Source organism: Mesoplodon mirus (assembly GCF_964341445.2).
Source record: "Mesoplodon mirus genome assembly, chromosome: 7".
Classification (NCBI taxonomy): Eukaryota; Metazoa; Chordata; class Mammalia; order Artiodactyla; family Ziphiidae; genus Mesoplodon; species Mesoplodon mirus.
The window spans coordinates 125,438,590-125,465,471 of NC_138983.1; the positions used below are offsets into that span (position 1 = coordinate 125,438,590).

A 26,882-nucleotide genomic window follows, 5' to 3' on the forward strand; every position below is an offset into this window, starting at 1 on the left:
AAGTTCACAGCTCCTCTGTCTGCTCCAGTGAGGAGTGGCCCCCTCCCACTCCTACATCCCCAGACCCGGACTCGATCTCAGAGCACCAGACTCTGGATTGGGACATCCAGGGCCACAGGTGCGGGCGGCGAGCTGAGATCCAGGGCTCTGGTCAAGGTGCACCCAGGAGCAGGGGACCCCTGCAAGCCTTTGGGAAGATGGGTGGAGTTGGGGGCTGTCCCGTGTTGAAGGTGTTAACTGTAAGTGTGCTTCATGTCCCATCACTACCAAGTGTGTCACCTTGGTCTAGTGATTCAACTTGGCCTAGCCCTGAGCCTCAGTTTCTCCTTTGAAAAATGGGGTTGTTGGGTATATTAAATGAGATATTGCTGGTGAAGTGAGTAGTATAGTGCCTGACAGAGTAAGCACTAAAAATTCGTTGTTATTGTTGTTAATAATAATATTACTATTTTCCTGATTTGGATCAAAGCAGGGAATACAGTAGAGTGCTTGCTGCTCCATTGAGAGTGGCAGAGTTAGATCCAGCCCTCCGGGGGTCATCAGGCAGGCATGATGCAGGGTGAGGGGTGGGCTGGCCCGAGGCCTGATGTCTGCCCACCTCTCCAGCCACACCCCCTGGGTGGGAGCAGTCAGCTTGTGAAGAATCACAGGACCTGAGGCTCTCACAGGGCCTCTCACCAGGGGATGATAGGAATGGTGGTGGTGTCCAGGAGATCTTCTACTTGGGCTTCCAAGGTTCTCTCCAAATGAGATCACACACAGGAAGATATCCACCAAGGAGGCGACACAGCCTGGTCAGCTTGGGCCCCTCTGCTGGACCACACACGTCACCGTGAGAGACTATGAGATGAGATCCATCGTATCGCGCTGTTGGCTGTCCTCTGTGACCACAGTGCCCGGCACGTAGATGGGCTTCCAGTAGTCTGCCATTTGAATAGACCACAGTTGTGCTAACCCTGACTTCCATGTCTCCATTTTTTCATATACCAGAAGTGGCTTGATGTATCGTGGGATGGAAGGCAGCTAGAAGGCTTTCTGATGCTTGCACCCCTTCTGCAGAGTCCCCACTACCCAGCAGTGGCCCACACCACCCAGGGTCACTTCCAGCATCAGGGAGCTCCTCCTTTCTGGAGAAGCCCGTGCCATCTCGCAGTAGTTATTAAGGGTTCCGGTGCTGGAGTCGGACGCCCTGGGTTTGCGTGTGGGCTCCCCACGTACTGACTGTGTGATCTTGGGTGAGTCTCTTAACCTCTCTGAGCCCCGTCTGCCTCAGCAGGGCGTAGAATAGTACCCGCCTCCTGGGGAGTCAGGGAGATAATAATCTGAGTAATGCTGGGAATGGTGCCTGGAGCAGAGTGAGTGCTCATCAAGCATGAGCCATGTTTTACCCCTGAAAGCTTTACCTCCGTGCAACACTCCCGAATCAGGCACAGTCCAGCCTGGGCTGGATGCAAAGGTCAGTGCCCCATCCCTTCCCCCCTCCAGGCCAGAGGTGAGGAGGGCAATGAGTCACCAGGGACAGTTGAGTTTGGCCTCCTGGACTGACAGTCTGAGCAGTGGGCTTCTGGCTGGCAGGGCTGAATCAGCACTGCCCAGTCCAGCCTTGTGGAAGGGGCATGGGTCACAGAGACTCATGTGCTAAGCCTCACTCGGACACAAGTGGAAGCAGAGTCAATCCAACCCCAGAGGACCATTTTTGGCCCCAGCAGGTCGGGCCTTCTCCCCCGCACCCCTCCTTCTCCCACCACCAGTTATGGTCTGGGGGCCAAGCCTGGAGCAGTCTCCTCATTCCAGGGGAGCCATGGTCGTGGGAGGGAGAGAAGAAGGCGGGGAGAGGTGGCCTAGTCTGGGCCACCGATAAGACCCTTACTGAGATAGCCCTACTGAGACCCAGCTGGAGCTGCTGGGAGGGATACAGGCACAAAAAGGCGCCAAGCCCTTTGAAAGAGTTAAGGTCCCAGGCCCCATGGCATGTCGCAACCCAGCTGCATGGGCCCGCACACCCAGGTTCTCTACCCAGCTCGGCACCTCACCACTGGGTCTCTCTGCCAGCGTCTTCTGACCTCCCTGGGATCAGTGGCCCATTGCCGAGCAGGAGAGAGAACACAGCCTCCTCCAGACCCTCCACACGCATGGAAAGAGAGCTGGAGGAAACAGGTCCAAGGGCTCCAGCCAGCCCATTCTAGCCTGCCCCAGCCCAGCCTGGAACCTGGACTCCCAGGGTGGCCCTCACCTCTGGGGCCAAGGAACAGGCCAGAACAGAAGAGGGAAGTGGACACAGTTGCCCTCTACCTTCCCCAATGTCCAAAGCCTCCGTGAACTCCTAATCACCTTCCTTTCCTCCCCACCCACCACCAAAATCTGTACTCAGGGTCTGAAACGGATTGACTGATGAGTGAGTGACACAAATCTCCAAGGGTCTCATCTCTCCAAACGGTTTGGTACCAGTGTGGCTATTTGAAGACCTGGATTCTGGTTCCCAGCTCTGCCAATGATGGGCTATGGGTACTTGGGTATGCCTCTGGCCCTGCCTTAGGTTTCTTACCTGTAAAATGGGGTTAATAATGTCTACTTCACAGGAATCTATTTGTATTTTAGCAGATAACGAGGTCTAAGTCAAAGGAATGAATCTGTATGGAGAAACTTCAAGTCTCAGCCACAGATAAAGAATTCTGAGGGTAGAGCCAGGTCACTTTCTCAGGCCTGTGATTTCACACTGTGGGTTTAGTTACTTCCTCCTGAGAAAATGGCCGCCTGTCAAAAGCTCTCCTTCTACATTGGAGGTTCCTCCCACCTTCAGACTATGCTGTCTAGGGAAGGACAAGGTGTTTGGGAGAAAGGGAGAGAGATTTATGAAGCCCCCTCCATGAACCAGCTGCTTTGTACATATCTCATTTACATTTCACCACGATTCTGGCATATTGGTATTCTAGCCCCATTTTACAGAGGAGAACATCGAGGCACTGAGGTGTTAGATCTCTGGCCCTGGGTCATATGAGTAAGTGCCAAAGTCATCATTTAAGCCTAGAATTTCTTGGCTCTGACGTCTTCACATCCAGAAGACAAAGGCCCCTGATCCTGCCATCCAGGCTACAGCTCCCAGTGTGAACCCAAGGGACACCTCACCCCGAGAAGGGCCCAGGCCCTTCCTGGACAGCTAACTGCCCCTGTAGAGCTCATCTGGCCCCTCTCCCCACCAGACCAGCCTCACCACAACCTTGGTTCCTTCCAGTTGCCTAGCCAGCCAGGGGACTATGAGGGCCGTTATTTCCAAGCTGAGGAAGCTGAAGCCTGAGGTGAGAGTGCTCAGCGCTGGGACTCAATCCCAGCTGCCGCAGTTTGGGGAGGGCCCCAACCATGAGCCTGGATCCTGTCCCAGGGAATGTTATCAGTGGGTCCAGAGGGCAAGGTGAGGAGGAGGGGATGGTAGGATAAAGGCCTGGGACTCAGAGCGGCCTTTGACCTTCTCCCACCACCCCCTGCTCTGGGATCAGCTCAAGGAGGCTTCTGGGTAAGCAGCACAGGGACTGAAGCCCAGAGATGGAGATGCTGGGGAGGTGGCTGTGTGCCCTCAACTGTGTCCCCCCTCCCCGCACAAGCCTCTGCCCATAGGTCTTCTGTGACTTCACTCTAGGCACCCCATCCCGACCCGCTGAGTTGTTCCCGAGTCTGAAACAGCCCATCCCCCTCACCCACACCCCTTGCAGGCTGTTGTCAGGGCTTGGGGCTGGGGGGTGGAGGGGTGGGAAGGACCTGGAACCCAAGTGTGGAGGGCTGAGGTTTGTCCTCTAATCCCTTCTCCCATTTCGCCAGCCTCTCCCTGGGGAGCCAGGCTGCTAGGAGGAATGGGGTCTCCCCAGGCCCAAGCCACCCCCAGGTCCTGAGCCCACCTGGGCTACAGGGGGAGCAGAGAGCAGCATGGGCACCCGTAGCTTTCTAGAGATTTCCCAACTCCCAGCAGGTCTGACTGCCTCTGGCTACCCTCTCTCAGGCCCTGGTCTAGATTGATCAGCAGGTGACCTTTGCCCGGCTCCCTGGGCCCTCAGTGCCCGCTGCCCTGGGGACAATATAAAACAGGTCAGAACCCTCTTGCCTGCTTACTCAGTTCATCCCAAGAAGCAGCTGCTCCAGGTAATGCCCCCTGGGGGGAGGAGGAGGAGGAGGAGAAGGAGAGCAGGATGGGGAGGGCCAGACGGGGGTCCCTGCCCAGCCCAGCCTGCAAAGCCTGGAGAAGAGCCTGCTAGAACCGAGGAAGCCTTAGGGCTCGATGAGCGTCCCCTCCCCAAGGCATTCTGGGGAAACCGAGGTCCGTGGGGGAAGGTCACTGGCCCAAAGCTACATAGAGCGTAGTGGCAGAGCTGGGGCTGGCACTGGCTCCATTTTCCATGCATTCTGCACGCTTAGGACTGGAAGAAGCCTTAGACACCCCAGTCCTACCCCAGGCAGAAAAACGGAGGTCTGGAGGGTACAGAAAGCTACCCAGAGTCACACAGCATTTTAGTGGCAGAAACCTGGCCAGAACCCAGGTGTCTTGATTCCCGGTCTGGTGGGGTTTCTGCTCCATGCCACTCCTCCCTCTCTCTGGCCTGGGTCCCCCAAGTACCCTATCTGAAAGCCCTTAGCCTCCCCCATACTAGGACGGGAACAGGCCCTTCCTCCTCCTGGCCTGACCCAGCTCAGGTCCTACTTTAGGGGCCACTGCGTCTCCCCAGGGAGGGCTCAGCGGCAGTGGGGGGATGTGGGGCACCCCTCACAGGACACTTCCCTGCAGGAACAAAGGTGCCATGCAGCCCCGGGTCCTCCTCGTTGCTGCCCTCCTGGCGCTCCTGGCCTCTGCCCGTAAGCAGCTGGTGGGACTGGGCTGGGGGTGGGGAATGGGCCGCTATCTGCCTGGAGGACCCTTGGCAGGCGGCTTGGGGATCTCGGGCCCCGATGAGTGGCTGGGCAGGAGCCAAGAGTTCCCCAGAGGCTGATCGACCCCACTCAGCCCCACTCTCCTCACAGAAGCTTCCGAGGCAGATGATGCCTCCCTTCTGGGCAAAATGCAGGACTACATGAAGCAGGCCACCAAGACTGCCAAGGATGCACTGACCAGCGTGCAGGAGTCCCAAGTGGCCCAGCAGGCCAGGTACGCCCTCCCTTCCCTGCCCCCGGCCCCCCACCTGCCCCTGACTTGGTGAGAACCCAGGAGGAGGGCTGTGGCTTTCCCATGGCCACCAAGGACCTGCGCCTCTCTGAGCCTTTCTGTCTGTAAAACAGGCTCGCTCGCAGGGAGAGGGCACCAAACCCCGCCTCTTATCCCTTTGTCTTCCCTCCTTTCTCCCTCCGTGCCCCGCGTGGCTCTGAGGAAAGCCGTTCAGCCTTCACTTCCATTTTCCTTTTCTGATAGTCTGGCTCTAGGTTTGGCTCCACCTGACCCAATTTCAGCCCGGGGTGTTTGTGTGTGTCTGTGTGTGTGTGTGCGTGCGTGTGTGTGTGCGTGCGTGCGTGCATGTGTCTCTGCCTTGTTCCAAGCCCTGGGGCCCGTGTGAGCAGAAGCCGGTCCTTCCTCTCCCACCCTGCCCCGCCCACTAGCCCTCTGCTCTCCCCAGCCCCCTTCCCCGCCTCCTCTTCACCCGCATTGGCCGGCATTTCCATAGCAGAGGCGTTCACAAACATTTTTAGTCCTCAGAACCCGCTGTGGAGAGGGTATTATTTTCCCCATTCTGCAGATGAGAAAACCAAGGCTCACTTTACCAAGTGACCTGCCCCATTTCATGCAGCTAATCAACCCTCTGACGATTTTCTAAATGAGAGACTGCTTCTCCCGGCCCCGCCCCGCTCAGAGCCACGAGGATGTACAATTCTAGGGCGTCTCATTCGCCTAGACTAGAACGGCAGTCTTGACCTTACACATCTCCCCACTCAATCACTCCTCTCCAGCTTGCTTCAGACCCACGTGGCACAAAGGTCTGCCCCCACCTGGAGAAACTCGGATTTGGCTTGTGCTGGGGGTCCCATCATCACCTTCGGTGTCTTTTCCTGGGGTGGCAGCTGTAGGGAGTCCCTGCCTGAGGTCTTGGAGCATTGCTGGGTGGAGTTGAGAAGGTGCTGGGAGGAACAGTGGGGATATGGTGGGAGCCCCATGGTTGCCACTGCCTAGAGACCTGCTCTCATCCCCACCCTGTTTGTTCCCCTCACTGATTTGACCCTCAGAGGCTGGGTGACCGACAGCTTCAGCTCCCTCAAAGACTACTGGAGCACGTTCAAGGGCAAGTTCTCTGAATTCTGGGATTCTGCCCCGAACCCCATACCGCCTTCACCTGAGGCCGTCTGAGATCTCGGTACCCCAAGTCCACCTGCCCATCCATCCTGCCAGTTCCTTGGGTCCTGCAGTCTCCCAGGGCTGCCCCCAAAGGTCGCTTGAAAGGGACGACATTCTCAGTGCCCTCCCACCCCACCCCAGACCTGGCCCACCCCCTGGGTGTGCTGTCCTTCCAATAAAGCTGGACAAGAAGCTGCCATGAGTGGGATGTCCCACACGTGCCATGTATGTTTGGGCGCGGGAATGGGCCGGGGCTCTTCCGTGGGTGGGTTCAGGACTGACTCCAACTCAGGCAAGCCTGGGGCTGGTGTCGCACCCACCTCTTAGCAGCTGCATGGGGTAAGGTAGGAATAACCCTACCTACCCTGCCTGCCTCCACAGGTTTGCGTGGAGGAGCAAAGGGGATGCTAGGTTTGGCAAGACTTTGATAAACTGTCAAGTGCTGTGTAACATGTCTTGAGTGTGTGCTCTGTGCCAGGCCCTGCGCCTGGCATTTTATGTCATCATCAGAATTGAGACTGTGTGTGATCATCAAAATTCTGGAGTTGACTTGCCCCGACCGGGCACCTGGCCCTCTCAACCACGTTTGAGGGAAGGAGGCCGAGGGGGCAGTAGTTAAAGTAGATACATCTGGGCTCTAGTCTTGACTCTATCACTTCATATCAGCCTCCGTCTCTTATCTGTAAAGTGGGTACAATGATACCCCATCCACTGTAGGTTTGTTGAGAATGAATGAAGGAAAGGAGACAGTGCACAGCACCTGGGACATCAAAGGCACCTGGTAAATGGCTGCCATGTCACGACAGGCTGAGCTGATTGTCCCCTTGGGACCAGGATTGGAGTGGGGGAGGGGCCAGTGTCCTGGGAACTAAGGAGGAACCCAAGGTCACCCAACACAGGCTGTGCCCCTTGTGTCCCCACTACCCAACAGATGTTCACGTCAGAGAATTCCAGAACTACAGACTACTTGAGCAGCCCCCCACTCTTCCAATGACAAGACTGAGGCTCAGAAAGGTGAAGGCACATGCCCAATGTCACTGAGTCAGCAAACAGCAGAGCTGGACCTCAAGCCCAGGACAGCTGTCCACATTCTGCTCAGCTGACACAGAAAAAGGCTTCGTTACTCCCATGCCAGGTGTCAAAGGCTCCTTGACAGATCTTGGTGGCATCAGGACATCCAGCCTCACTGGGAGACGTCTGCTCTCTCTTTGGAAGTCCACCTGGGCTTCTCTTTGGGCCCACTTGGCCAGGGATCCCGGCACCCACACCTGGAAAATGTTCTCACCCAAATCTGGGCTTGACGCCTATTGTAGCTCAGGATGGTTAGGAACTAAAAAAGCCCACTCCTTTATCCAAGAGCCGTTAAGATACACTGGAGGTAGAGGACGGGTAGATTTTCCAGCACCAGGGCAAAAGGCCCTGAGGGGAGAGGGAAGGGGAGGCTCCGCGAATGCACTGCCCAGATCTTTGCAGGTCTGTGAAGCCACAAGCATGCACATGGGGGTGTGCATACCGGAGTGTGAAGAGGGGCCGGCTGTAAACACTCAGGTCCATATGAACTTGAATGCCTGGCCACAAACTTATTTTTTTCTTTTTAATAATCATGGATGCTCAGGAGCACGTAGGTCTAAAAGGGGCAATCTAGACCGCCCCGCCCTTCAACCCCGGAAGTGACTTCACATCTCCAAGCTCCAGCTTCCGTAGCCATACCATCGATTTCATGGCAGTCTACCCAGGATCTGGGGAAGGATGCAGTAAGATGATGGATATGAAAACACTTTGGAGATTAAAATGTGCTAGTTACCTGCAAGAGGTGGTGATTATTTTTCTGACTCAGGCCAGAAGAAGAGGGGCTGGCAGGGCTGGAGCCCCAAGGATGGGGCTGGCACAGCTGAGCCCGAGGAAACAGCGGCTGTTTCCGGGCAGGGTGGGAGTGTGAGGAATGGCACGAGGCCCTTGTGAAAAAGGAAAAGGGATGTGTTTGTTAAAGTATTTTTGGCATTAATAAAGGATGGAGGAGCAAGTGCCAAGCCCTTCATTTGAACCTGCCCAAAGCCTTCAAGTTCCAGTGGCTCGTTGCGGTCCGTCGGCCTCACCTGCCCTAGAGTAGGAGGGCTGGGGGAGGCTCCTGTCCTCTGCCCACGGGAAACGCTGGGGACAGGGAACCCACTTCTCCCAGCAAAGCCACTACTTCTTGCTTGAGGCCCTTTCAGGGCACTTGTGTTGGATTACCTGTCGCTTTGCCTGGTCCTCTATTATTTCCTTTCTGTCCCCACTCTTGAGCCCCCCAACCAAGCAGGTCCTCCAGCATTAAGACCCTGAGAGGCCCCACTTCAGAGCTGATGACTCCAGTGGGAAATCAACAGGTGTCCCTGCCCTCTGGCCACGCCCCCCTGGAGTCCCCTCCAGTGTCACTCCCCCCACCCCACCCCCAACCTCATTCTCCCCAAAGAGAATTTCTTGGCTTTTGGAGAACTCTTTATTGTTTAAAAGTCGTCATCGAAGCTTCAAAAACACATACAACCCATCACACCCTTCCCGCTCCGAAAATGTTTATTCTAAGAAACAGAACTGCTGGCGAGGGGAGCCCAAAGCATCTCATTGGGCATTCAGCTTCTTGGAGGCCTCGTCGATGGCGGCCAGGATGCTGACCTTGAGGCTCTCCAGCACGGGCATCAGGCCCTGGCGGAGGTCCTCCAGCGCGGGCTTGGCCTTCTCGCCCAGCGCTCTCAGCTGCTCGCTGGCCTTGGCGTGGTACTCGGCCAGGCTGCCGCCGCTCTCCTTGAGCGCCTCGAAGCGGGCGGCCATGCGCTGGCGCAGGTCTTCGCTGTAGGGCGCCAGCTGCTGCCGCAGGGTCTCCACGTGGGCGCGAGCGCGGTCGCGCATCTCCTCGGCCAGCGGGGTCAGCTTGTCCTGCAGCTCCTGCACCTTCTGGCGCGCGCCCTCGCGCAACTCCTCGCCCAGCGGCGCCACCTTCTGGCGGTAGATCTGCAGCTCCTCCTGCCACTTCTTCTGGAATTCGTCCAGGTAGGGCTGCACCTTCTGCTTCACCTCCTCCAGGTCCTTTTTCATCTCCTGCCTCAGCGACTCTGTCTCCTTTTCCAGGTTGTCCCAGAACTCCTGGGTCACCGGACCCAGCTGTTCGCGCACTTTGGCAAACGTGCTGGTCAGGGTGTCCCAGTTGTCCAGGAGTTTCAGGCTGAGGGGGGAGAGAGAGGAAGGCTCAGGGCAGGCCTCCCAGGCACCCCGGTGCCCCCTGGAGCTGCAGCCCAGCGCCCCCTCTTACCTGGGGTGACACCTGGACATACCTGTCCCTGAAGGTGCGGTAGCTGGGGGCAGACCCTCAGCCTGGCTTCTCCCATCCATTATCTCACCCCCCCACTCCCACTGCATCCCACTGACCAGATGGACAGAGAAGCTAGAAAGAGACACAGCTGGTTTTGGTACCCAGTCCTGTCTGTCCCCAAAGCCGGGTCTTTTAAGGACCTCCACCCTTCCAGCCCATTCTCCTCTCTGAAGACAGCCATCCTGTTGCTGGCCGGAGCCAAGGAGGGAGTTAAGAACAGGAAGGGGCTTGTTGCACCTGCAGGCGGAGCGCGGTGCCGTGACTACTGACCCGGCAGCACTGGTCTGCCCCCTGCTAGGGGGCTGTGACCCTGCGTGGGGATCCCACTTCTGTCTTCCATCCAGGTCTTCTATGGAGCCCATCAAATAGCAGGTGGGGATTCGGCCAGTCTGGCTGCTTCTTCCCACAGGCCTCTCCAACCCCAGCACCGGCACCCCCTACCCCTGCCCCAGGCCCCCAGGCAGGGTCCTTACTTGAGCTGTTTTCCCACAGCGGAGGCTTCAAATTGGGCCACATAGTCTCTGCCACTGTCTTTGACTGCATCCACGTACACGGTGGCAAAATCCTTCACCCGATCCCAGGATGACTGGGGGTCATCTTGCTGCCAGAAATGCCGAGCCTGGCTCCCTGGAGGTGGGAGGGGAGACCCAGATCAGGCCAGCTCTGGGCCGGGATCTGAGCTGAAATGCTATGTAGGGGAGAAGGGGGTGAGGGAGAAGTTCTGCTCCCCGTGCCCAGGAGGGTGGACCACAGCGGTTCAGAGAGAAGTCGCCCCCTGACGGTCAGCTCCCTAGGTTGGGGGCACCTACCGGTGAGGAAGAGCACAGCGAAGGTCAGCACCACCGCTTTCATCCTGAAGGGACGTGGATGACCTGGAGGAGAAGATGGGCCCGGCTGAGTGGGGCTTGAAGGAGCCCACGCACCCCATCTCACTGTAGCCCGGGAGGAGGAGGCGGGGCACAGGGTAGGAGAGGGCCAGGTGTCCAGAGCCCCAGCATGGGGCAGAGGCTGGAACCAGGATCCCAAAGCCTGAGCCTCCAGTGCCTAGAGCTGGGGGAAGCAGGTTGCAGCACTTACCTCAATGGCCAGCAGTCTCTGAATAGCCGGCTCTCCCCCAGCCTATTTATGTGACCAGGCAGGGGATGGGCTGGGAGGCTGATAAGGCCAGCCCAGGCCTTGCCGCCGCTCACTGGTCCTGGCGATGTGGAACTCAGAGTTCAAGGATCAGCTCTGTCCCTGGGGCCGGGCAAATAGAGCAGGCAAACAGGAAACTGTGAGGGCTGCCGGGCCAGGGATCAAGGGTTCAGGCAGGGGTGGGAGGGAGTGGGTGCAGCCTTGCGGGTCCCCAGAGTCTGGGTCGGCTGCACCCGGCCCTTCTCCTCGGTCGGGGCTGTGTGCCGGCCATTGTGCATTGTGCCAGTGCAGCAGGCAATGGGAGGAAGGAAGAAAAACACACGAGCTGCCAGCGATGGCTGGGACTCCTCCACTCAGGCGGTGTCCTCCCCCGCTGTCCCCTCGCATTCCAGGGAGATGCTCTCACCTCCACCCTGCCCCCACCTCACAGAGGCAGCAGACGGTGGTGCTTCCACCAGTGCCGTCGCATCTCCTCGTGGTCGCCCCTCTCCAGGCCCTTGCAGACCTCCCAGATCCAAAAGCAAAGGGAGCCCTGTGCTAGGATGCTGCCTGGGGAGAGAGACAGGACAGTGCTTAGTGGCTTCCAGACTCTGAGATGTCAGAGACCTCTAACATTTCCAAACAAATTCTAAAGACCAACACAGAGCTGTCAACTTTTCATTTTGTCATGTTAAAAATCTTACCCACCGCTGAGCCCCACCTGGCCCTAACCTTACCATCTGGTGGGATGACCTGGGAGATTGGGATTGACATATATATACTAATATGTATAAAATGGGTAACTAATAAGAACCTGCTGTATAAAAAAATAAATAAAATAAAATTCAGAAATTCAAAAAAAAAAAAAAACCCCAAAAGAGCATAACCTCAGAATAAAGGACAGTTGCTTAAATGGGGTACATAGATCTTTGCATTGTTACTATTTTTAATTAATTAATTAAATAATTTTTGGCTGCATTGGGTCTTCGTTACTGCGCACGGGGCTTTCTCTAGTTGCGGCCAGCGGGGCTACTCTTCGTTGTGGGGTGTGGGCTTCTCATTGCGGTGGCTTCTCTTGTTGTGGAGCAGGGGCTCTAGGTGCACGGGCTTCAGTAGTTGTGGTGCGCGGGCTCAGTAGTTGTGGCTTGCGGGCTCTAGAGCGCAGGCTCAGTAGTTGTGGCACATGGACTTAGTTGCTCTGCAGCATGTGGGATCTTCCCAGACCAGTGCTCAAACCCATGTCCTCTGCATTGGCAGGTGGATTCTTTTTTTTTTCTTTTAATTTAATTTAATTTCTTTTCTTTTCTTTTCTTTTTCACATCTTTATTGGAGTATAATTGCTTTACAATGGTGTGTTAGTTTCTGCTGTATAACAAAGTGAGTCAGCTATACGTATACATATATTCCCATATCCCTTCCCTCTAGCGTCTCCCTCCCACCTTCCCTATCCCACGCCTCTAGGTGGACACAAAGCACCGAGGTGATCTCCCTGTGCTATGTGGCTGCTTCCCACTAGCTGTCTGTTTTACATTTGGTAGCGTATATATGTCCATGCCACTCTCTCACTTTGTCCCAGCTTACCCTTCCCCCTCCCTGTGTCCTCAAGTCCATTCTCTATGTCTGTGTCTTTATTCCTGTCCTAACCCTAGGTTCTTCAGAACCATTTTCTTTTTTTTAGATTCCATATATATGTGTCAGCATATGGTATTTGTTTTTCTCTTTCTGACATACTTCACTCTGTAGGACGGATTCTAGATCCATCCACATCACTACAAATAACTCAATTTCGTTTCTTTTTATGGCTGAGTAATATTCCATTGTATATATGTGCCACATCTTCCTTATCCATTCATCTGTCCGTGGACACTTAGGTTGGCAGGTGGATTCTTAACCACTGCACCACCAGGGAAGTCCCAGCATTGTTCATATTGATCTTGGATCCCACACAGGTGAGAATGGACACCAGCCCTTAGGGATGGCTGGTGTCAGGGAAAGACCTCTGGACTGCTAGTGGCAGGAGCCTAGGTTCTTATTTCATCTTTGCCTTCAGTGTGCAAAGTCCTGGAGGAGGATCGTGAGCCAGTTATGTAATCTCCCTGAGCCTTGGTTTCCTATCAGTAAAATGAAGATGAGAATGGGGGTGGTTGGAGGACGAACCCAGGGAAATCATGTAAATCAGTACTGTGTGCTTGTTGGTGTTTGCAGAGCCATTTTGTAAGGTTTCTCCTGGAAGGTGTGCGAACCCTCAACACCAAGTCACCTACAGGGCCCCGGTCATAGAACCTGTGAACGTGCAGGCCGAGAGGAATTTTGAGATCAGCCTCTCCCCACCCACCATCTTCAGATGAGGAAACTGAAGAGTGGAGGAATTTGCCCAGTGTCCCTGGTGTCCCAGGGAGTTAGAGGCAGGGCTGGACTTAGAACCTAGGTCTCTGGACTGAGGACCCAGGGCAGAAACGTGCTCTGTACCACCTCCCCAGGAAACTCCCTGATGTTCTAAAACCCAGCCGGGACTGCCGTCTGCCAGATCCCGGAGTGGCGGGGCTCCAGGCCTCTCCCACTCTAGCCAGCCTCGTGCCTTTCTCCTCAGAGGGGAAAGCTTTGGAGCTGGACCACCTTAGGTTTCAATCCCAGCTCTGTCACTTGTTAGCTGTATGACCTGGGCTAGTCCAGACCTTCCTTCCACCTCACCTCAGTCTCTTATCTGTTAAGTGAAGATAATGACAGAACATGCATCGCCTAGAGTTATCCTAGGGGTAGCACGCAGGGCAGGCAGGATAAGCTCCTCCCCCAAACATGTCCATGTCCTACTCTCTGGAACCTGTGATTGTTCCCTTACATGGCAAAAGGGACTTTGCAGACGTGATTATAAGGACCTTGAGGTGGGGCAGCTATCCTGGGTTATCCGGGTGGGCCCATGCCATCACAAGGGTCCTTAAATACACAAGAGGGAGGCAGGAGAGGGAGAGTTGGAGAAGAAGGTGGGAGGGCAGAAGCAGAGGTTGGAGTGATGTGGTTGCTGGAAGGGGGCCATGAGCCAAAGAATGCAGGCAGCCTCTAGAAGCTGGAAGAGCCAAAGAAGCAGAGTTTCCCTAGAGCCTCCAGGAAGAATACAGCTCTGCTGACTTCATGCTTTAAGACTAGTGTGACCTATTTTGGACTTTTGACCTCCAGACCTGTAGATAATAAATTTATGTCAGATAATAAATTTATGTCGTGTTAAGCACTAAATGTGAACATGCACGGCAAAACTGAAAGGGACCTGGCACTTAGTAAACAGTAACTATTCTGTGGCCCAGAGTCCCAATTTCTGCCATTCTGCCCCCCTGCTCCCACTGGGCACACTTGCACTGTCAGACCAGAGCTATGACCTCCGTTTCTGGTGGCAGAAGTGGGGGACGGCGAGGAATCACATTTTCTCTGCGTGGCCTTGACGTGCAGATGCTGAGATGAGAGACTGACCCACCGCCAAGGCTCTGTGGGCTCAGCGGAGAGGGAGGCTGCCACTTGGCCAGCTCCCTGCCTGTTGTCTAGAATCGGAGGGAGGCCGGTCCCCAGCTGGGGCAGCTCAGGGGTGTCTCAGGACGAGGCTCCTTCCTCTTGGGGAGGGGGGCGGTAGAGATCCTCCTAGCCAGCATACGGGGGGGGCCTCAGAAGCTTACCAGTTGGGCACTGTTTTGCCCTGCTCTTTGGTTCACTACTGAAATGATGAGAGCAAACCTAGTGTTTGACATCTGCACAGTTCTTTAGTGGCCAAAGCAGTTTCACGATGAACTCAGTTTGTCCCTTTAAGGCCAGCAGGCCAGATATTCTCCTTGTGGTGTCTGTGAGAAGGCTGCAGCTGAGAGCTGCTAAGAGCCGCCCTGCGTCCTTCAGCCGTTAAGTGTTCGGTGCTGGCAGGAAGGGAATCAGGGGGCCTGGCTTCTGGCTCTTTGATGGCTGCCTGTCAGCCAACAGCAGCCGGACCCCCGACTCCCAGAGCCCTTGTTTGATAGCATCTTATCGAGCCAGAAGCTTCCTTTTTAAATATACTTATTCATTAGTGTGTCTACTCCATCTCTTTGTAAGATATTTGGCTTAAGCCAGCCCAAACCCCTCGTTACTAATATTTTGGAGAAGCGAGTCTTTCTGGACAGAGACCTATGGGAAAACCACCACCAATAGCAAACAGAGCGCATCTCAGAACCAGACTTGGGGTCCAGCCAGTCACTGTCAGAGGCGCCAAGTGCCCGGATTGGACTAGCTGTTTGGTGGGTGCAGGGCCTACCGATGCAGGCCCGCAGTCCTACCACCCTCTTCCCCGATCTGGGGAGTCTCCAGAGTGACCGTGTCTGAAGTGGGTCCCCTGACAGGTGTGGGAGTGTGGCTGGCTGGCTACAGGAGTGGATTTTGCTCAGAATGACTGGCCACTCATTTCACAATTGATGTCTCAACGTTGTACTGGTCAGTCTGCATTGGGAGGACTCTGTCCCCTGCGAGGCCTGGCACATAACAGACACTCGGCAAATATTTGCTCAAGGAACCAAAGGAAGGGTCACCAGGGAGGCAGAGGGTCACCTGAAGGAGGGGGCCTGGAGAGGGGACACAGGAATCTGGAGCGTTTGGCCCTGTATCACGGGCCCTGCTCAGAACATTGACTGGGAAAACACATGGTGCAGGTCGGGAGGGGAGGCTTGAAGTTAGGAAGGTTTGGATTAATCAGGGGAGGAGACCCCATCACCCCATTCGCTATCTGGCAATTTCGTTGCAGCTCCTGGTGATAGATCCCAATTTAGACCCAGGGCAGGGCACTGTAACCAACCAAGATTCTCTCCTGTCCTCCCGCCTGGGCGATGAGGCCACAGGAGCAGACGTCTGGCTCCTTGGCAGGCACGCGTCTTCCGAATTCTTGATCTGTGCCGGTGGAACGGGCTGGGGGCTCCCACAAAGTCAGAGAGGTAAGTAAGGATCTGTCAGCAGGGCTTCCATCTTCTAGAGCTCAGACCCCTCAGGGCCTGTATCCAGGAGGCAGGGCCCTGAGGGCCCTGAGCTCATCTCAAAGGCATCCAGGCTGCATACAGCAGGGTGTGGCACCTCCCGTAAAAGGTTCTTACAAATCTTTGGAAGGCATCTTTTTTTTTTTCCGGTACGCGGGCCTCACTGTTGTGGCCTCTCCCGTTGCGGAGCACAGGCTCCGGACACGCAGGCTCAGCGGCCATGGCTCACGGGCCCAGCCGCTCCGCGGCATGTGGGATCTTCCCGGACCGGGGCACGAACCCGCGTCCCCTGCGTCGGCAGGCGGACTCTCAACCACTGCGCCACCAGGGAAGCCCTAGAAGGCCCTTCTTGAGAAGGCTTTTTTCTGTTCTAAACAGTCCCACAGCAACTTTCTAGTCCACCATGGACTCCCTCCTCTCCCTCTTCTTCCTATCAACTCAGTATTTCCAGCTTTTGTAATCTTTCTTCATAGAAGGGCCTTCCATCAGCTATCTGTCAGCCGTGGCTGGGACCCTGCTAGAAATTCTACCCTGCCCTCTGGAGTCCAGCCATGGAAAAAGGGGGGAAACTACAGCAGAAGTCCCCTTCCATCCTAACACTTATAGTTGATCGTATCACTGGGCTGACTGAGGTCACCCCATAACGGCCCCAGCCTGTGCCAACCCTTTGAGGTCCTCCTTTTACTCCTTCGAAAGTACGCTCTCAAGGAATGTTTTCCACTTGACTCAGCAAACTCTTAACATTCCCTTTGGAGGGGCCAGAGTCCAAGGATAAAGCACTGCTCAAAGCCCCACGCTACACGCCCTCAGCCTCCAGCATTCCAGCTTCCAGCCTGAGCGTTTCTCCCAACTGGACTCCAAACCACAAGGCAAGAAACATATCAACGTAAGATCATAATCAGGTGTTTATTTGCACAATCCCCTACTGTCCAACCAAGTTACTAAGTTGTAAGTGCCCACCAAGAAACGACTAAAGGTCTTACTGCAACTTGGGTCTGGAGATTTTTAATCCTTTTTTAGTTCAACATAAATGAGAAAGAAAAAAATACTCTGACATTTTCAAAGAACAGAAATAGGCGAGTATGTTCATATACATTCAACATATACTGCGCATATTGGTCACTACAATACAAAGCAATGATTTTTTAAAAGTGTAGTTCGCAAGATGGCACGGTTAATAGGCTCACTGGCTTTCGTCTGGGTGGTCGCAGGGGGGCGGCAGTCTGCTCGGTCCATCAGCACCGTGAACGGAACAGGCTGAGCACGTGGTGGGAGGCCAGCATGGGAACTGCAACAAGCCTGGAGAAGTCAACAGTGGCTGTCTGGGCTATCTCGGTTGCTTCCAGAAGGTGAGCAGCTGGTGGCCCCACCAAGTGGAGGGGATCTGGGGACCAAGGAGACACGGAGAGGTCCCAAGAAAAGGCTCTTGCACTGCAGAAACCCACTCGAGGGATACTGGGTCCCGGAGCTGAGCTGCCAACATCAGTGAGAAGGACAAGCTGCGTGCGGATCCCGTCAGCAACACCAGGGCGGCCATGCTGGGAACCCGCTTTCTTCTGTGCAAATTCAGGGTGAAAGAGGAGGAGAGGCCGGGGGACCTTTTACTCTGCTTTCCCAGCAAAATGGATCAAGAGTCAGAATATTTAACACCTCTTCCTTGTTTTGAAGATCGGAAGGAGATAACCCAGATCCTCTGTCAGCCCCCAGCCAGCAGAGAAGACTTTGGTTTCTAACAGTGAAGAAAAAGAAAGATAATCACACAAATGATAGCTATTGCATATGCACTGCTTCAGCTGGGGGAAAGGAGACCACTGCATCTGTCACTGGCACGAGTGAGAACTGTTCACAATTACAAGGTCTAAATAAAATACTTTGAACAAAAGGTGCAAGTCACAATTCAAATAGAACAGAATCTGGTTAAACATTTCTCTTTTAAACAAAAATTCCTTTTGTTTTTATTTATTAATAATAATAATAACAATAATAATAACAATAATATCAACATTTACCAAAAACAATTCCTACATGATAAAGAATTAAAATAGGGGCTGAGGATGCCCAGGGAGAAGGAGAAGTTAGGAGAGAGGCAGGACCCAAGACAACCTCCTGTTCTTCTTGCCTGTGACGAAGAGGCTGAAAAGGAAAAGCATTATATATATGTATAGATGGATGTATACGTATACACCCATATATACATATATATATATATATGTATGTATATATGGAGCAACAATCCTTGATATAGCGCAATATAAAATGAGAATAAAAGGTGACACAAAAGCATAGTGTACCACTGTCGGGTGTTCAGTCCATGGGTAGAACCAGCAGGATGATAAAGGCAACCAACTTTCCAGGTTGTGAGAGGGGAGCCGAGTTACACACCAAACAGATGTTCTAACTGGCAACCCATCAACGCCAGGCCACTCGCAGCCTCCGTGCTAACATTCTCATATGACCTTGGCTGGGCCAGACATGTTTTTCAGTGGATCCCAGCAGCAAAGACCTCTCCAGGTTCCAGGCTTGGGGTTTCTCTTTTTGCTCTCCAAGGGCCAAAGGCTGTCATCCCTTCCTCTGTCTCTTTCTCCAGCTGCTAGGATTCCAGAGGACGTTACCCTCTAGCCTCTGCTCCTGCGGAAGAGCAGTGCAGGGACTGGAGGGCGCTCTGTGGACGGAGGCCAGGGAGGGGAGCGGCTCTGCGCCCCTGGCCACCGTACACTAACTGCTTTGCTCTTCTGTCTCAAAAAAAGGAAAGGAAGAAAGAAAAAAAGAAAGAAAATCACCTCCAAAAGAAAACATACTTAAAAAAAAAACAATCAAAAATAATCCAAACCAAAACCAAACAAAACCACCAACTCAAATACACCAAATACACTTTCACGAAAGGTGGCGAACATGGATTTCCTGTTTATTTCCTTGGTGACTTGGTCATACAGGCGAACGTGACAAAACCCCCCTCAGAACCCAAAAGAACGGCACGCTGATGAACCAAATGTGAGGAAAGGAGCCGACATTCTGGGTGGAGGGAAACACAATGGCAACTTGGCGCAATGCTGCTAGATACTGTTGGTTTAAAGTCAACCTTTTCATTCCCGCGCGGTACATAAACCTGCAACAGAGCAGCAGACACGGAGAATTAGTTTCAAAAGAGAGAGACTCATATATTCCACTGAAAACTTAAAAAAGAAAAAAAACATAGGTGCCCTTTACCTCAGATATTTAAAGAGTTCTGCCTAGTATGGATTTGCCAGATGGCTTAACTTTCATCAAGTCTTTTCTGTCAATGAATTTTCAAAGACAGAACTGATACTACCTGCTGTGTGCGTTTACGCGTTACTCCAGCCAGACTGGACTATGTACCCATTTTCTACCACTGGCCTCTGACCACACATTTCTGGAATATTTTGCCACTTGCAGCACAGCCTTAACAAAATCTGGCTGGCCATGTTTTCTTGCTGAATTTCATCCTTCAGGACTGAGTTCAAGGGTCACCTCCTTTCCCATTACCCTGGCCAGAGGTCCCGTCTGTCCTCTGAAGCCCTAAGTTCACTTACTCTGTGGAGGCTATGGCACCGGTAACACATCTTATCCCCCATAATTCCACCAAGGGACTATGGCCAGCACCCACCCTCCAAACAACTAGCACAGTGCTTAATGAAGGAACAGGAAGATAAGACCTTGATGGGAAGAGTGGCCTTGTCAAGTTCACTGGCTCAAGTTCACATGGAAGGAATCTCCTGATGGGATCAGGGGCTGGTACTTACTGGGCCAAAGGGCTGGTTTGGCCCCGGCCAGGGTGATACTCACTCTCCGTCTTTTGCTACACGCCTGCCTGTTCCATGCTGAAGGAGACCTCGGGGTGCTTGTAGCTGAGCAGTATGTCTGTAATACACGTGGACGGGTAGCAAGAGGCGTTTAAATGCTGGCTGCCATCAGTCAGGTCTGGGTGCTCAGGACCTCCAAGACTCTCCCCACATTCTGCAAGACCAGAAGCAACACGGGAGATGTGCAGGCAGCGGGGTGCTAGGTGGGCAAGAGGTGGACAGAGGTGGAAGAGAAGTCTGAACCTTCCGTAGCCTGACTCCCAGCCCGGAACTCTAGCTCAGAGCAGGCCCTCGGTCTGGCTAGTGACCGTGGCTGGGGCCAGGCTCCTTCCTGTTGTCCCCAGTGTCCGTTTTTCCCTCTTCCTTTACAGTCAGTCTCCCACCGTCGAGCACCGTCAGCTCCTGTGGTGTGGAGGACACCCTCGCGGCTGGCAGACACGGACTCCTGGGCACGCTCTGTACTCAGGACACTGGCCTAAGCGCTTTAAACTCCCTAAGCTAGTTAATGCTCACAGCACAATCTAGGACAGGGGCTCTGGTGCGTCTGTCCCCTTACAGAGGAAGACCCTGGGGCTCAGAAAGGTTAAGCGCCTTAACCTGTGGAGCCGGTAAAGGGCAGTCAGAATTTACTGCAGACCTGTCCACTCCCGAGCCTGGGCTTTATGTCAACTACGATACCCTCCCTCTACTGGTTCTAAAGGGAGACAGACATGAGGACACGGTGCCCTCTAATCGGAACCAGGAAAAGAGTTACTGAAGGAGCATCTTAACAAAGCGCTGCAGACAGAAGTGTGATGCCCCTGCCCTCAGCCAGGAGGCGTGCTCCTTCACGCACTCACACTCGGTGCAAGAGGACTGGGCAAAGGTTGTATCCAGACAGAACCCCTTGGGGATGCTGTGGCTCCCCATGGGCTGTTTGTACAAGAGGGGAGTAGTCACTGGTGAAGATGAAAGGGGGGCCCCTCCAGGAGCTTCTCCGGGGTGCCCCACGCATAACACCCCTCACCCTCATTCTCCCCATCCTGGAACTGCTGGCTCCCCATGAGCGAGGACTGACTGAGAACCGCATCTGACATCCGGGCAGAACTAAGTGCTTTCCCAGCCACGAGACTCATGCCAGGCAAGTTATCCAGCTGCACCTGCAGGAAACGATTAGGAAAAGAGGTAAGGATATCAGAAAACGCGCCACCCTCAGGGACCCTTACAGACAGCTGTGCCCTCCAAAAGAGCCCAGGCAACGGCCTGCCTCAAGCACCAGTCCCCAAGCACTGCCACCCAGACCCACTTCCTCTGCAGGGCCATCTAAAGGGGGATGCCGCCATGGTGACCGTGCGGGAAGCTGAGGCTGGGGGTGGGGGTGGGGTGGGAAGGGAGGGGCACGGTGAATCTCAGCTGGTGGTCAGATGCCCTTGACATCTCCATAGCCTTCCAGTGCCAGGTTTCTGACCTATCTCATCGCCATGAGGAGGCTGTCCTAGGACAACACTGCCAGCAACAGTCTCTGCGAGGACGGGAATGCTCTGCACCTGCCCCGCAGGAAGCCAGCAGCCACAAGGGCTACTGAGCCCTGAAGTGTGACTCGTGTGACTGAAGAGCTCACTTTTAAATTTTGTTTTGTTTTAATTACATTTGAAATTGAAAAGCCACGTGGTTGGTTGCTGCTGTATTAGACAGGGCTGCCTACCAGTCTGCCCTAAGGAAACGAAGCTTTGCCGAGTGGATTAGCTTCCTTCTCTGAATAAATTCAATGTAGCTGCCAGAGAACTAACCAAGAGCCTGAAGGCTCATTTGCTGGGGCCTGAGTTTAGACTGTCTTGGGAGAAGCTCAAAAACTAAGACTAGAGGAAACAGATGGCAACCGTGCTTGATTCCTCAGTCTCAAATGTGGAGTTCAGATTCTACGGAGATTCTCCTGGAGTTTAGGATTGCTTGTTATGGTGATGCAAAGAAATGCTCCCTTAGTGCCCGGAGGCGCTGGACTCTGGCTGAGGAGAACGAGAGTAGATGCTACCCCACGTTCCTAAGTTCTGTTTTCAAGGATCCCACTTCCGAAAAGCAGGAGGGGGCCAACATACATAAGCGTCGTCACTGTTCTGGATCGTGTGGTGTCTCTGGAGGGTCCGGGGCCTGTGGTGTTCACTGACGGAGGGGTGTGCTGGGTACCCAAGTCCATTGTGATCTGGCAGCTCCATTGCTTGTCCTGGAGAACTTCTATCCATGCAGTTCCCCAGGACAGACTCTGAGGGGACGGAGCAAAATAGGGTCAGCAGACCTAGAGTTCCTCCCAACACCGGCAACTCTCACCAAAGAAATGTCTCGCAAGGGACAGTGGGCAACGGTGAGGACCACATGTGCACTCTCCACTAATCCTCAGCTGGCTGGTGATGCTCAGAGGAGCCTGGACCAGCCTGCCAACCCTAAGTCTTAACAGCAAAGCCGAGGTCTCTCTTGCAGGGATCATATACCCTTAGGAGAAAAAAATCCCACTTATCAGTGGTGGGCTGGGTCACACTGAACCTTTTCTTTTTTTCTTCATTTCTCTGTTGATTTGACAGTGCTATGTCCCCACACCTAGATGCACAGAAGAATCATTCTTGGAGCTTTCAGGACCTCTAGCCTAGGAGGATGGCCTCCATCCTGTGGACGCCTCTCTCTCCTTCCTTGGCGTCCCCTCCGTACACCACCCAGTCCCCTCCCTCCTCTCCTCCTCTGACTGCTGCCCCCAGTTCCTTCGCTCTGTACATGTCTATCCTTGACCGTCTCTCTCTCCCCACACTGACTTTGGCAGTATCATCTATTTTCATGACTTCAACTACACTGCTTCTATAGAAAGAATTACAGAAATGCCCTTTTAAGCTCCAGATCCAAAATTCTAACTATTTACTAGGTATCTTTCCCTGGATGGCTAATACTCAACATGTCCAATTCTAAACTCATCAGCTTCCCCTACACTCTCTTTCAGACATCCTGGTTTTGGTGCCTACTTGCCTAATCTTCTGGGTATGATGAGCTTGTGGAGTTCATATTGATTCCTTACTCCTGGTTCCACATCATCTTAAGTCAGAAGAATGTGCCCCTCCAATGCTGGTCACTCCAGTCTCTTTCTTACTCATCTCACTGCTTCCACTGAAGTCCTGTTACCTCTTGCCTGGATCACTATAATAGCCTCCTAACCATCCCTCTAGCACCGCCCTACAAAGACTAACCTTTCTATAGGGGAGCCCAAACCCCTCACTTTCACAGCATCGTGCCAGCCTCTCTTCCGGTGAGTACGCCACACGACTCTCCTCTACATTCTAAGCTCTGGTCAAATGGGACCATGGACGGTTCGATGCATTTGCTCTGTTTGCTCTCTCTGGAAATGCTTGAGTCTTTTACTTCCATTCCTGCCAATCCGAATCAACTCATCCTTCTAGGTCCAGCTCAAATGTGATAATTTTTATGAAATTTTCCCTTTCAAACAGAAATAGATCTTTCCTTCCTTTAAATGTCAGAAGACTTTATTGGACTCTGACTACTCTAATGTTATTCCTGGCACCATCTTCAATTGCATCCTTGTCTTAATTATTCATATGAAACTGTAAATTCTTTGAGGACAAGAATTGTATTTTATGCGTGTTTGTGAGCCTTCACTATTCCAGAACATTGTCCTATTCCCAGAGTTTAATAATAATCTCTTTAACTGACATGAATAAACACTCTCTTAATGTGGGTTAGCCACCTGTCAGAGTCGCACAACCCTGTGGACTGGATTTTGGAGAGAAAGAGGAATTCATGAAGACTGAGTATTTCTTCTTCTCGACCAAGGATGGTCAAGAAGAATACCAGGGCCACACCTAAGTCGATAGGATCCTCCTGGTGGCACTTCTGGCTCCAGTCCTTAAGAGCCTAGAACTTCAACATACGTTTTCTTTGCTTGGTTGGTATTTCTGGGTTAAAGCTCCCTGGCAACTATTGGGCTTATCTCCTGATGAGCTGTACCTTAGCGAGACCAGGTTTCTAAACAAATTTTCATAGGAAATACAGTCCTAATGCTAACTGTACCATCCCAGTATCTATTTGAATAACGAAAGTAAAATCCGCTGCTTGAGTGATGGTTAAAGGGTTTCAGGTCTCTATATTCAAATGGTCTCCGTAACCATCAGGGTGAGGCCTGGGTTCAGGGGCTGAGGCAGGACGGGAAGGGAGGGGAACAAAGTGACATGCACGTTGCTGGTAACGCAAAACACTCTGGAGAAAAGTGAAAGGATGGGAGCTTCCAAACTACCAAAAATGAAGTCAAGTGAGGAATCTTTTGAAAGTTCTTTGAGCAAAGAGGTCAAAGGAAGAGCCAGGAGCCACCTCTTTTGCTACTGAAAGCTAAAAGCCAGCAGCGACAGGAAGATAAAAGAAAGCCTACGCCAGGACGTGCTCTGTGGGATTAGGTCACCCATCCTACCCACCCAGCCCGATTCCGCTCAGTGGACATAGCTCACGTGCTGGCCGCAGGGCCAAACAAAAGCCACCGGCAGGAAGTGGTGCAAGGCTGCCTCTGTGGAGTGAGGGACTGGCTCTTGAGTCTGCTTTGCCAGGAAGGAACACGAATAGCTGCTGCTTACTTTTCCGAAGTGTTTTCTAATGCCTATACTTTCTTCTTTGATAGCTAACACCATCCACTCAGTTCCTTGGGGCTCCTTTTTTCTGGACTATAGAGCTGGATGCAAATCTCATGAGCTGCACCTCCTTGCTCTCCCAAAGACAAACACGAGAGCTCTCCTGTTTAAAGATTTTTAAAGGATGATTATCAAAGGTGAGGAAATGGCAAGGCTAACAGCATGTATAAGCCCTGGTTCTTGACATTTAGCTCCTTCCCACCTCTTCCAGAGGCCTCACTGTGTTTATCTGATATGTATGCTGAATCTCCCTCCCCCAACTCACCTCTCTTTTTAAATCTATTTTTATTCCTGAGAATGGGGTTTCTCCAAACCCAAACACCTACCCTCCTTTTGGCCCTGCCTTTGGGAAGGTCCCATGGATTCTGTCCTCCTAGTCTGCTCTCTTCACAGCCTTTGGGTCTGGTGCCAACACACCTGAAAGTGCCACCAAGACAGAGCAAGCTATTGCTTGACAAATCACATGACAAGCCCTTCTGACTCCCCGGCCTAGAGCTCAGAAGCACTAGCTCTGGTGTCAGGAAGACCTGGGCTTGGATCCTGGCTTCACCAGGATTCCTGAGGTGGGGGATCCTGGGCAAGTTACCTGACTTCATTGGGTCTCAGTCTCTTCACCTGTAAAACAGGACTTATTCCACAGGTGGGTAAAGGGCTTACTTGAGCCTGGTACTCTGTTATGAGCTCAGTAAAGACTCATACTCATTTCAGAGATGTTACTTCTGAGTGGATGGGGCACAATGAATCGGCTGACAAAAATAAACAAGAAAATGATTTTATCACAGAATCCTACTTCCAGAATTATGGGGGCAATTTACCCATAGGTAAGTGAACAAGTGAGTCATTGAAACTTTAATTTCCAGGAAAGAAGCCTCTGGTTTAGGAGCGACAAATGGAAGTTAAAAGCTAGACGAAAGGGAGTTCCCTGGCGGTCCAGTGGTTAAGACTCGGCGCTCTCACTGCTAGGGCCCAGGTTCAATCCCTGGTAGGGGAACAAAGATCCCACAAGCCTCGAGGCACAGCCGAAAAAACCAAACCAAACCAAAATCAATCAAACAAACAAAAAAACTAGACGAAAAAGAAGCCTATTAAGGACTTCCCTGGTGGCACAGTGGTTAAGAATCTGCCTGCCAATGCGAGGGACACGGGTTCGAGCCCTGGTCCGGGAAGATCCCACATGCCGCGGAGCAACTGAGCCTGTGTGCCACAGCTACTGAGCCTGTGCTCTACAGCCCGCGAGCCACAACTACTGAGCCCACGTGCCACAACTACTGAAGCCTGCGTGCCTAGAGCCCGTGCTCCACAACAAGAGAAGCCACTGCAATGAGAAGCCCACGCACCACAACGAAGAGTAGCCCCCGCTCGCCGCAACTAGAGAAAGCCCGCGCGCAGCAAGAGAAAGCCCGCGCGCAGCCAACAACAACAAAAGCCTATTAATAGGAGTTGGGTAACAAACCAGGGCTCTGTCTGTTCAAATTTCAATATAACTCACAGGTCGAAGATCTGGAAGGGCTGGCATCTTTTCCTTGGCAGATATACTTGGAAGGGGTAGAATGGGAGGCAAGGAGCCATAAAGAAAAGAATAGGACTAGGAATTCGGGAAACTTGAAGTCAGGTTCCAACTCCATCACAAACAGTGTATGAACTTGAGTAAGTCATTTAATCTCTCCTAACCTCAGTTTCCCTATCTGAAAAATGAGGGTTGTTTGGGGGCTCAAGAGCTAACACATGTGTAAGGGTCTTTAATAAACTGTAAAGGACTACACAAAAGAAGTATTATTTTTAGTAAGAATGCTGAATCCTGCGTTTAGAAGTCCCCTGTGACACTCTATAGGTGAGACCCTCTGACCAGTCTGGCAGCTGGGGGGGGGGCGGGGGGGGCAACGGGGGCATGTGTGTAAACAGACCAACCCACTGGCCAAGGAACGGGAAATTCAGGCTCAAATCTTTGGCATTCCTTATGCCGATTCAGCAGCTGGAGGAACTCACCACAGGATATATAAATAATGCGGAGAGAGGACTGCTGGGGGCAGAATTCTCGGGTATTTACCCAAGTAAAGCTGAGACAGTACAGGAGGAAGGATGATCATCTGATCACGCAAGGGGAAAAAATACACAAACGGACACAAGGCACGGCACCCACCTACCCAGGGAACCTCGGGGCAGCTTGCACAACTCTCTGTTGAATCTGTCAATGTTGACTCGTCCTTACTCATTTACTGGGTTTTAAGAGAAAATGAGAGAAATGACATGTTGTGTGCACATCCCTCCTAAAGGTTCTGAGGGGTAAACCCTCCCAGTCTGCCATCACTTGACTCCTCTGTGAGGCCTCAAGTCCACCAATGCTGCTGAAGCTGAGTAGGCTCCGAGAAGAGATGTAGTTTTCTTTGTGAGTTCAAGCTGGTAATCTCACTGTGTAAACCGGTTATGCTATCATATTTATTTGCAGAGAAAAAAAAAATCCAGTGTATGTAATACGACAGAGGGAAGATAAACCCTTCTTCTACTTCTGGAGTGGCAGACGGGAGATTACAGGCAGCGTGGGGCATGTCTATCCCTGAAACTTCTACACATTACAAACAGACCTTTGGCACGTTGCCTGCTCAGCGCTCTGGCGGTGCCTGGCCCCGCACTGATTGGTGGCATACGGCCGTAAAAGAAATAGGTAAGCAT

At 52.9% G+C, this 26,882-nt stretch overlaps 3 protein-coding genes across 9 annotated transcripts in view; 1 reads left to right on the forward strand and 2 right to left on the reverse strand.

The window, feature by feature from the left end:
- Positions 1-4,112: 4,112 nt before the first annotated feature.
- APOC3 (apolipoprotein C3) lies at positions 4,113-6,479 on the forward strand. Its single transcript, XM_082626890.1, has 4 exons — positions 4,113-4,131; positions 4,772-4,839; positions 5,005-5,128; positions 6,196-6,479. Exons 2-4 carry the CDS (start codon positions 4,785-4,787, stop codon positions 6,314-6,316), a joined length of 300 nt encoding a protein of 99 aa, XP_082483016.1. The 5' UTR covers positions 4,113-4,131; positions 4,772-4,784; the 3' UTR covers positions 6,317-6,479.
- A 2,281-nt stretch (positions 6,480-8,760) lies between these two features.
- Positions 8,761-10,522, reverse strand: APOA1 (apolipoprotein A1). The gene is made up of 3 exons (XM_082627412.1): positions 10,460-10,522; positions 10,124-10,277; positions 8,761-9,503 (listed from the first exon to the last, which is right to left on the reverse strand). The coding sequence occupies exons 1-3, from the start codon at positions 10,500-10,502 to the stop codon at positions 8,903-8,905; spliced, it is 798 nt and encodes a 265-aa protein (XP_082483538.1). The 5' UTR covers positions 10,503-10,522; the 3' UTR covers positions 8,761-8,902.
- Positions 10,523-16,728: 6,206 nt separating this feature from the next.
- SIK3 (SIK family kinase 3) overlaps positions 16,729-26,882 on the reverse strand; it is a 253,728-nt gene continuing 243,574 nt past the window's right edge. For 4 of the 7 annotated variants that reach the window (XM_082629687.1, XM_082629689.1, XM_082629684.1 and 1 more), the window contains 4 exons: positions 21,636-21,799; positions 20,567-20,699; positions 19,544-19,714; positions 16,729-18,845 (listed from right to left, as the gene is read on the reverse strand). In XM_082629687.1, coding sequence (XP_082485813.1) covers positions 19,557-19,714; positions 20,567-20,699; positions 21,636-21,799 — 455 coding nt within the window. In that variant the 3' untranslated portion in view covers positions 16,729-18,845; positions 19,544-19,556. Of the gene's footprint in view, positions 18,846-19,543; positions 19,760-20,566; positions 20,700-21,635; positions 21,800-26,882 lie in introns of all 7 variants that reach the window. The other 3 variants (XM_082629685.1, XM_082629686.1, XM_082629683.1) reach the window with 1 other exon arrangement.

Bases quoted from the DNA above. Each gene is read 5' to 3' on its own strand.
- APOA1 (XM_082627412.1), bottom strand. From the start codon at position 10,502: ATGAAAGCGGTGGTGCTGACCTTCGCTGTGCTCTTCCTCACCG. The intron at 10,278-10,459 runs GTAGGTGCCCCC...TCCCACCTCCAG, and splicing joins CGCTGTGCTCTTCCTCACCG to GGAGCCAGGCTCGGCATTTC. The intron at 9,504-10,123 runs GTAAGGACCCTG...CTCCCCCCTCAG, and splicing joins GCTGTGGGAAAACAGCTCAA to CCTGAAACTCCTGGACAACT.
- APOC3 (XM_082626890.1), top strand. From the start codon at position 4,785: ATGCAGCCCCGGGTCCTCCTCGTTGCTGCCCTCCTGGCGCTCCTGGCC. The intron at 4,840-5,004 runs GTAAGCAGCTGG...CTCTCCTCACAG, and splicing joins GGCGCTCCTGGCCTCTGCCC to AAGCTTCCGAGGCAGATGAT. The intron at 5,129-6,195 runs GTACGCCCTCCC...TTTGACCCTCAG, and splicing joins CAAGTGGCCCAGCAGGCCAG to AGGCTGGGTGACCGACAGCT.